At 38.5% G+C, this 10326-nt stretch overlaps 1 protein-coding gene across 3 annotated transcripts in view; it reads right to left on the reverse strand.

The window, feature by feature from the left end:
- Armc8 (armadillo repeat containing 8) overlaps positions 1-928 on the reverse strand; it is a 94918-nt gene extending 93990 nt beyond the window's left edge. For 2 of the 3 annotated variants that reach the window (XM_005406746.2, XM_005406741.2), the window contains exon 1: positions 54-924. Coding sequence is in view for 2 of the 3 variants with exons in the window: in XM_005406741.2 (XP_005406798.1) it covers positions 54-98 (45 nt within the window). In the remaining variant the exon portion in view is untranslated. Of the gene's footprint in view, positions 1-53 lie in introns of all 3 variants that reach the window. The other variant, XM_013505762.1, reaches the window with a different exon arrangement.
- Positions 929-10326: the final 9398 nt, after the last annotated feature.

Consider the following 10326-nt stretch of genomic DNA (forward strand, 5'->3'; position numbering starts at 1 on the left):
GGCGGGCCGGGCGAGGCTTCCGCGGAGGGCAGCGGCCGCGGCGGGTCACTCACCGAGAGGACGCTCATGCGGATTGGGGTCTCCAACAGACACGCCATCTTGAGCCTTCCCACCCGGCTGCTGCCGGCGCCGGCGCGGGGGCCGGCACTTTCGACAGTCTACTACTGAGCCAACAGTGGCAGGCTCCGCAGACAGTCAGGCAGTTCAGCGGGAACCGGCCGTGTTCTGGACGCCGCTCAAGTACGAGAAGAACCCGCACAAGGGCGAGCAGAGGGGCACCGGGCCGGGCGCCTCCTTACGAATCGACCTCTCAGAAACGGCAGCTACTGTCAGCCTGGGTCAGAGGTGGGCGCGGGCAGCGCTTTCCGCATGCGCAGAGATGCGCCGGCCCCACCTGCCGCTCCTGGGGGCGGAGCCTGGCGCCGAGCTGCGAGCTGGGCAGACCGATAAGCTGCAGTTCACGGCTGCTTGCGCTCAGAGTCTCAGCAACTACTTTGTAAAGCTGCGTATATAGTTTGAAGTTCACGTTCACATTCTTGACCTCGCTCTCTACACCGAACTCTCCATTTTATAGGTGAAGAAACTGATGTAAAGTCAGGTTTTCTGCTGCCGTTAAGAGTAATTGTCTCGCGACCCAGCGCTGAAATGTGACCTGCTTTAGCGCTGTGGACTCGGCCCTTTTATTCTGGTGTAGTGTTAAGGAAAAAAAACAAGACAAAACAAAACGGTATTTTAGAGCCAGGACGCCCGAGTTTGAACCTTGCTATTTCACTAATTAGCTGGACAGGTTACCTGACTTCCCTCCTATGTTTCAGTGTCCTCATCTGAAAAAGTTTTTTTGAGAATGGGGGACCCGATAAGCCTACGACACTTAGAACGTGCTCGAAACAGAAAAAAGTAACAGTGTGTGTTGGCTCTTCTCCAGCCTCTGAGTCAAATGGGAAATGATGGGCCAAATATTAAAACACTGTTAAATGAAGTTTAATAAAAGTGTGCTTCTTCGTATACTTTCTGATCAATTCAAATCTACTCCTGTGTGTATGTGTGTGTGCAGCGCTGCTCTTGATTTGTTCGACAGGTTGTATCTTCGCTGCTTGCAACCAGCAAGGTTTTCACACGATAGTAGCAGTGAACTGTTACATTAACTTCTCTTTCTTGGATTTCTTTAGTCACACTAATTCCCTCTCCCCTCACTAGAACAATAGCCTTCCTGGCAAATAGTCTCTCCTTCACTTTGTTCCTCACTACTTTTCCATCGTTATATTGTACGTGGCTTCTAAGTTCATTACTGCATTCACCACTCTTATTAATGGATCTGTTTTCCTTACGGGTCTGTGTTAAGTTTTTGGAAGCCAGGAATTTTATTTTCCAACACTTCAGTAATATCCGTACTATCTACACAATCTTTGCCAGTCTGTACGCAGGTTATTCGTTTGATATTTTTAAAACCAATTTCAAATGTTTAAAAATTTTAGCCTCATCATACTCCTTGATACTCTGTGAAATCAAATTTATTGTGGTCCTTATTTTTACTTTAGTGTGTACTGACATTCATAACTACAAAAAAGTTAAATGTCCATCTACATAATATCTAAAATTATGTCCTATATTGCATACCAAACCTGTCAGAGCACAGCTTCTACACACAGCATATGAAGGCATTGAATTTTATGCCATTGAATTATGTGATACAAAGTCATTATATGATCGACATTCCATTAACTTAAGCAATACATCCTCCAAGAAACATCTCCCCCAAGTATGTTACAAGACTCTCACTTTGTCTTTATACATTGTTTCCTTTTTGCCCCTAATTTAGCAACTTGAAAAATACATTGCAATTGTAGAGGATTTTTTGGTAATTATTTACTTGTCTCCATGATATACACTTCAGGAACACACTAAGTATTTTATCTTTATCTCAATAGCCAGCATAGTCATTTACTAAATGTTTGTTGCACAAATGTGTGGCTTAGTTTGAGCCTGGGACAAAGATGTGAGGGCAGATAGTTTATTTGGGAAGAGTTTCCAGAGAACAGACTTGATAAATCAAGGAGAGAGAGAAAGAAAGAAGGTCAAAGTAAGTGTCCATTACTGAGGCCGTGGTTTATTCCTTAGGCACTTCTGAAAAACAGACAGAATGCCAACTTGTATTGTTCTTGAGGGAGGGACATTTGTCCACCATTCCCATCGTTTGGTTGAAGATTTCTCAAAGGCTAACTCTCTGTTCTTCTCCCCAACTTTATTTGTACACAGAACAGACAGTGCTTCCTTCAGCTTGTGCACAAACGCGGTCTGTAGATTTGCTCTTGCGGTGGGATACAGGCAGCATAAATGCGAGCTCACAGAGAACTGTCATACAGCTGTGACTGATTGGGGGTGGCTGTGGATAGGAAATGTGACTTGAGACCTCTACTAACTCTGCTATTCAGGCTTTCCTGTTTTATCCCACAAGGCTGACATGACCATTTTACATGAAGGAAGCCCTGAATAGCAAACCTCTAAGCTTGGGGATCAGAAATCTTGCCTCTAGTTCAACTTTTGCTGCAATATAACTTTAGTGCACTTTGAATCTAAGTAAGAGTAGAAATTGAGGCATAAGAAGTTTCGCTTCTGCTCTGCGTAACCACAACAAAGCAGGTAAATTTGGCACTGGACAGAGGACAGGGAAGCACTGACTTACTTGTAGCAGAAATTAAACTTGTTCTTGTCTTAGAGCAGTATTAATTTCTGGGGGAAAAAAAGAGAGAAAATGTGAGTTAAATGAAGAAAATGTAGATATACAGAACAGGAGTAGCCAGGAAGAAATCTGAAAAGTATCTATGTATGGTTACAAAGAATTGCCCAGAATGAGTAACAAAATCCATATTTTTAGAAGTAGAAACATATGTATGCAAAAAGTAGCAAAGTTTAGCATATAGGTGTAGGTGTAAACCAAAACCTGAGTGGTTCCAGAAGGGCTTTACAAGAATCTTTTGATAGATTTTTTAAAAAAAGGTAAAATTCTTTAAGTAAATAGAAAATGGACTAACAGTGGCATACATGAAAACAGTCAGTTTAACGGAAAATAACTGCAGATTTACTTGTGCACACACTGAGCTGGAGTTTGAAAGAGGAATGGAGACCTGGTTTCTGCTCTCAGACAGGAAGAGAAATGAGACTGGGAAAAGTTCAAAATTGCTTAAAGTTTGTTGGGAAGTAAGAAGTTGACTCAATTTGAGCACAGTTTCTCTGGTGGGACCTGATAAGATATCACAATAGGACTACTGAGCATTCACTTAAATAACCAAACAAATAAGGCAAGTCTATAAGAGCTTTGCAGCAGGAAATAATACATCAGGAATCCGTCAGATGAATGAAGAGTAACATGCATGTATATCACTGTCTTAGTTACTTTTCTTGTTGTTGAGGCAAAGTACCCAATGCCCAACATTAAAGGAAGAAAGGTTTATTTTGACTCACAGTTTATAGAGGTTTTAGTCCAAAATTGGCTGGCTCCAAGGCAGGTGGGATGGCAGAGGGGCAGTGCAGAGAGAAACAGTCTATGGCATAGCAGGGCAGGCAGAAGGCTGCAAAACAGCAAAGTAGTGAAGCAGGAGACACCCTAGCAGCCTGCTTTCCCCTTTTATCCCTACCAGACTACCTGCCCTTTGGGTGGCACCACCCATACCCAAGAGAGGCCTTTCCATTATCCACACCAGAACTGAGCCAAAGCAGTCAGTGGACAAATTTAGTAATCACATACTCTGTTTTGGGGGGGGTTTTGTTTTGTTTTGTTTTGTTTTGTACCATGAATCCAACTCAGGACCTCATACTTGTCAGGCAAGCGCTGTGTCACTGAGCTATATCCGCAGCCCAGTAATCACATACTCTTTTTTTTTTTTTATTTTAAAAATAAAAGAAGGATAACATAATAATAGGGGGGACTTAGCAAATTACAGACAAAATGGTAGGAAATTATCAATGGTTATCATTTTACATATTATTGTCTACAAAATAGTTTCTCAGGAAAACAAATAGACAAATAATAGTGAGTTACAGACAAAAGAGGTAGGAGATTATCAAGAGTTGTTGTACTATACTTTGGTATCTTCAAAGTGGCTTCTAAAGAAAATAAATAGAGCTATACATGAGTGACCTATTGAAAAATCATTAACTATTCTCAATGGTTGTTGTAGGAAACACATAATAATAAACATACATCCATTTATGAAATAGGATAGGAACATTACAAACTTTACACAGTTATGGATAGATTAGTAGGAAAATATCAATGGCTGCTGTAATACGTGGTGGTATCTTCAGAGTGGTTTCTCAGGAAGACAGAGATATGCAAGAGGGACCCATTAAGTAGTTACAGCCTAAGGGTTGTCAAAAATAGCATATTACCTCCTCACCAGTGACTCCTTTCACTGAGGTATGATGGCTGGAAGGAAGGCCAGGATTGAAAAGAAGGACCGAGAGACTTGACCTGTGTCTAGCAACAGGCTGTTTTCTTGTTCCTCCATATAATCACATACTCTTAATCCCAGCATCACACACCCTAGATCCAACCACCTCTCTAAAGCCCCATCTATGAACTCATGAGCCTTGCGGGGGGCGGGGGGTGAGCATTGAGACATAAGCCACAACAATCATACATAAAACAGAAGTAGGGAGATGTTTTTAATATTCCTGTTAGAAACCACAGGGCTGGAATTTAGCTCAGTGGCACAGTGCCTGCCTAGCAAGTATGAGGTCCTCAGTTTGATTTCTGGTCCCTTCTCCCAAAAAAGAAGGAAAGAAAGGAATCACAGTTAAATTTTTAAAAATAAAAAAAAATTTTTTAAAAAATCCCCCCTGAAAACTGAATTAAGGTAAAATTCCAACTTACAAAATGTAGATAAAATGATGAAATTTAAATAATTATCACTTTACAACCATGAGTTATAATTGTTCCAGGTTTTTATTCTCTTTAAAATAAAAAAGAATCACCAATAGATGCTAAAAATAATTGATGAAAACATGATGAGAAACAGGACATTTATACAGTGTCAAAGATATCTCTTCACAAAATACTAATGATAGGGGATCACTTTATTCTTTTTTAATTAATTAAGATTATTGATAATTAAGTTTATTTTAGGTATAATAATGATCACATTCATCATAGGGAATTTGTACATGATATAACTGGATGCATCACTTTAGTATATGGATAATCTTTGGAAACAAAAGGCATCATTCTATGTCTAGCATTTTATTTTTAGTAGTAGTATTTTCTTGGGAATGTGATTGTCCACTTTGTTATTCTGCAGTTTGAAATCTACCACATGAGAAAACTTACTGTTCAATACTGATCATCACATACATTTCTGTTACATTAGGATGAGAGACAAGTTCTGTTTAGAAATCACTCCAAGAACAGTTTTTACGTTTTATTTTCAGAGAAACTTCAATGAAGAAGATGGTGGTGGGCGGGGCCTTTTCCCTGAGTCAGGACTCATTGAGTGGGAAGACAGTACAAACCTGTAGATACGCAGTGATTTCTGGGAACACCAGAGGCCTCCATGGAGAGACATAGCAGTGCAGTGTAGCAGCGGATGCTGTGGACTGCACTGGCTGGTGAGTGGTGCAGATCTGGCCATCCAGCAGGACAGGGTGACTGGCTGGGAGCCATCTAGCAGAAGAGCCAACTGAGCTCAGAACTCAGAACAACTTTTGGCTTCACTTAGCAGCTCCCAGCTGGGTTCAGCCCAAAGAAGGTGTGCTGACCGCTGCAGGCTGAACAGTTGTGGTTCCAGCCTCACAGCCAGAAACCAGCCTGAACTTCAGGGCAATAAAGGTGCAGGCTCGTGAAGATTATCCACTACCCCACCATAAAGCAAATGCTGACTTGCTGGGATAAATCAACATGGATCTGAACTCTGTCCCCACATTTTGTCTACAAGTGACAGCAGAGACAAATCTTGAATTGGACATATTTTTCCTTTTGTTTTTTCTCTCTTTTCTTTTTCTTGTTTGCTTTTTTTTCTTTCATTGTTTGATCTTATTTTTATAGGAGATTGACTGAGGATCATAGAAAATACTGTGGGGCAATGCCAAAGAAACAGGGCTTGGGCCACGTTGGCAGCAACTTCTCATCCCTACCAAAGTGAAGAAGTAGGATCTTGCAACAGACTCAAAACTGAAAAACCAGCTACACCTGGAAGACATCTCTGAGAAGTAGTCATTTACTAAGGGTTCCAAATACTAGCAATAAAGCTATTCACCATAGGCAATTTACAAGCATCAACCCAGGAATTAAACTTTTAAAAAAGCAGAAAATGAGAAGACAGCTGAATAAGCTGCAACCCCAGGCATCCAGTTCACCAAAGGCAAACTCAGGAGGCAATGCGGTGGGACAATCCAAAAGCCACCCAAGTGGTCTCTCTGAAGTGGTTACAACAAAGCAGATGAACAAGGCTCTAGGAAAAAAATCAAATTAGAAATAATTTCTCAGATAACTACAGAGATGGTGACCACAATGAAAACCATACTAAGTGGCTAAAGAAAATTGACAAACCCTTAGCTAACCTTATATTTTATCTTCATACTGAAAACCAAGCAGCCTTGCTTCAGCTTTAAAGAGAACGTTTATGCAAAATTAAATGAATGTCGGCAGAAAGCTGTACTTTTTTTCCTCTAAACTACAAGTGGGTTAAAGAAGACTAAAATGACATGACATCTTGTGAGACTGCAACTTGTGAGATAGGATTAAATCTTGGACCAGGAAAACATTTTATTTTCTTTTATTACAAAAGTCAACAGTGGGAAATTTTTCTTTTTATGTTTTTTAAAGAGAAAAGAAAACAAAATAACAACAACCAAGACAAAAACAAAACAACACAAAGACAATAAAACAAAACAATTCAAAACAAGGTGATAGGAAGTTAACACTGGTTGTTATATTATTGTTATCTTTAACGAAGTTGCTTAGATCGCCAGATGTAAGAATGCAAGATTGATCAAACAATTAAAGAGAATGAAAAATAATAAAGAACATTAGAAATGATACAGAGTTTCACTAATCAAGACAGTAGGGATTCAACAATGGTTGTTATATTGCATATTGTTGTCTTCAAATTAGTTGTTCAGATTACCAGATATAAGCATGAAAAATTGGTCAGAAAAAGAAAAATGTAAGCCTTAACTGTTCCTTTCAATAAACCAATAGACATCAGCAGTACAATTATCCCAGCTATCCTTGTTGGTAGAATTTAAATAAAGCTTATTGATGAGGAATCATTGCTAAACTTGCTTTTGATAATTGTACTGTTTTTAAGAAGAAAATGTCCTTGTTCTTCAGTAATACACAGTGAAGAATTTAAGTGTAAAAACTAAGTCTTTAATTAAGCAACTATTTTTCCTTTAATAATGAAAGAGGAACTGAGAGAACTGAAGAAAAAAGGGTTAGCCAAGGATCTTAGAAACTCATTCATTTGGATGTCTTTATCTATATATCTATATCTATATCTAATCTATCTCCAAAGATATATATCTATATTTATGTCTATCTATCTACCTATCTATCTATCTATACGTTGAATTATACAACACACATACAGTATTTACTATGTATCAGGTACTGAGCCCAGGAGGAGGGATATAGTTATGAGAGAGCAGGCTGGTTATAGTCCCTGTTCTCACAGAGCCTTCCAGCAAGAAGTGAAAAGAGATAAGTGCACAAGTGTTTCAAAGGTGGTAACTCAGAGGGTGGGGTCTAAGGGAGCACACAGAAAGGAAGTCTCACCAGGACTGAGGTCCTAGGAAGTCCTTATGGTATAGCTGTCATCTAGGCTCTGATCTGAAATACAAATAGCGGCAAAGTACTGTGTGTATCTCCATACAGAGTTTAGCTTAACTATAAATATTTGTCTAATTGTACAATTAAGATACCATGCCTTGCCAGGCATGGTGATGCACACCTGCACTGTAATCCTAGCACTTGGGAGGCTGAGGCAGGGGGATCACTGTGAGTTTGAGGCCAGCCCGGGCTATAAAGTGACTTCAAGGCCAGTCCAAACTGTGTAGTGAAACCTTGCTTCAAAAAGACAAAAACACCCCACAAAAAAACAAAAAACACCATGTTTAGAATGGGAAATACTGGTGAATCCTACAAAATCATTGCTAGGACAAGAGCTGCAATTATTTATAGGAGTGAAGAGACATTATAGAATCAGGAGGTCTTCAAATGGTTATTCAATCTTCTGGACTGCCTGAAAGGAAGACTCGTATATCCTTCTAATGCAAGGGTAACCACATCAGGTAGATATGTTTTGAGGTGGAAAAGCAAAAGTAACAAGCTAGCAAAGTAAATATGATCTTTTTACCATTTACAATACAGGGACAAAATTTAGAAGTCATTAAAAACTATAAGCAATAGATAACACTTGTTTATGCTGTTGTTGTTTTGTATTTTTTCTAGTGAAATCAGAAAGCTCAACACAGTATTTCACAAGTTAAGACTCAGAGGTCAGAGACATCGCAGGACTTTTCCACCCCTCTGTGATGTTTTCCTCTCTTTACAACTTCAGGCTTACAGTTTTAGCACTAGATGGGCTCTCTCCATTTTCCTATAGAGTGTGCTGCCATCAGGTGGTAGTTTAAGGTTCCAAAATAATTTAGTTCAACAGTAAGACACAAAAGGTCCAATGTTCTCTAACATTTACTTATAAACTAACTTAAAAACTCATCACCCAGGTATCTACTTAGCTCACTTTTTTTTTTTTGAGACAGGGTCTTACTATGTAGCCCAGGCTGGCCTTGAAATCTCAGTGATCCTCCTGCCTCAGCCTGCCAAGTGTTGGGATTACAGGTGTGTGCCACCACATGCAGCTGCTCACTTCTTTCTTTAAAGTTTTCTGTTTGATTTGTCACCCTATCAGCAAAGGCCACCTGAACTACTTTACTATATTTGAGATGTCCTATAACATTCTCTGTCTCTTTAATATATTATAAATTATCTATCTTTTAGTTTTATTATTTCCTGAGTCCTTTAGTTTTTATTCAGCTCTTATTTGGCTAAAATTTACAGTCTTTTTTTTCCTAGATAGACTCATGGGTATGGTCTCCTTGGAGAGAAATTAAATAGTTTTTTATCTTTCTTCTGCCTTCCAGTCCCACACAAGTGTCTCCCATTTATAAAATCTGATCTACAACTTGGCTGGCAAAAGAATCCAAAAAATATAATTTCTTAGCTTCTACTCCTACAATACGGATATATATGTAGAATTAAAGATATATGCATACATAATTTGGGAGTAAATTGCAGAAATGATATTTTTACCCCTAAATATTTTAGTGTTCCCTGAAAATAAGGAAGGACATGAATCCTGATACAATATTATCAAATTTATCAACTTTATTTAGATTTCATCAATTATATAGTACCACATTGAATTATTGTGAATCTTAAGTCTCCTGAAATTTTTTAACTTTCTGCATTTGTCCTTCTAGTTCGTGACTGTCATATATATTTTAAAAGATGTGCTACTTATTTTACAAAATGTTTCTTGATTTTAATTTGCATGCTGTTTTTTCAAGGTTATGTTCAGACGTCCAAAGGCAAAATTACAGTTAATTTAAAGATCTTAGTTGGCATATATTTGTGATGCTAAAACAGGACAACTCATTCTATAAAGTAAAATGAATAACCGGATGAGCTGAGAGAGGAAGTGTGCATTATAAATGGAAAAGGGCCAAGGATGGCAGAAACAGGGAATGAAAAGTAGAATGATCATTTCATAGTCATTTTCTTATTTAAAGTTAAAATAAGGGACTTTATTAAGTCTTAATAGAAACAAAAACTTCTTTGGGGGGAGATTTAACTATTATGTCCCACTCTCCTCGTTTCTTGGAAGGTCAGTTAAGCAATGTAGTTTTGGCATTAAACTCTAGCATGAAGGATTCCATTTTGGTTTGGTCTGTGGGGCCTATTGCAGATGCTTAGTTCAAAATGATGACCTTCTATGAATTTTCTGTAGGGCAGGTTATGCTCTTTTGGCAGGAATATCACATGGAAATAACTGTGTATCATACAGAAGGCACAGGATTTAGATTTGTCAATTTCTAATGAAGTTAACTTTGATAGCTCTGTTACTGTGGTGCCTGCCATATTTATTCATGGAGACTTTAGGTCATATATGTATATACATATATGGAGACTTAACCTACAAAAGTGATTTTATTTATTTTTATTAGTTCGTGTTTGCTGTACCTAATAGTTACATTCATCGTGGGTAATTGTCACATGTACATAATACATCTTAATTATTTTCTTTTTTTCTTTTCTTAATTTAAAGATAG

Source organism: Chinchilla lanigera, unplaced genomic scaffold (genome assembly GCF_000276665.1).
Source record: "Chinchilla lanigera isolate Chin_1 unplaced genomic scaffold, ChiLan1.0 scaffold00100, whole genome shotgun sequence".
Classification (NCBI taxonomy): domain Eukaryota; kingdom Metazoa; phylum Chordata; class Mammalia; order Rodentia; family Chinchillidae; genus Chinchilla; species Chinchilla lanigera.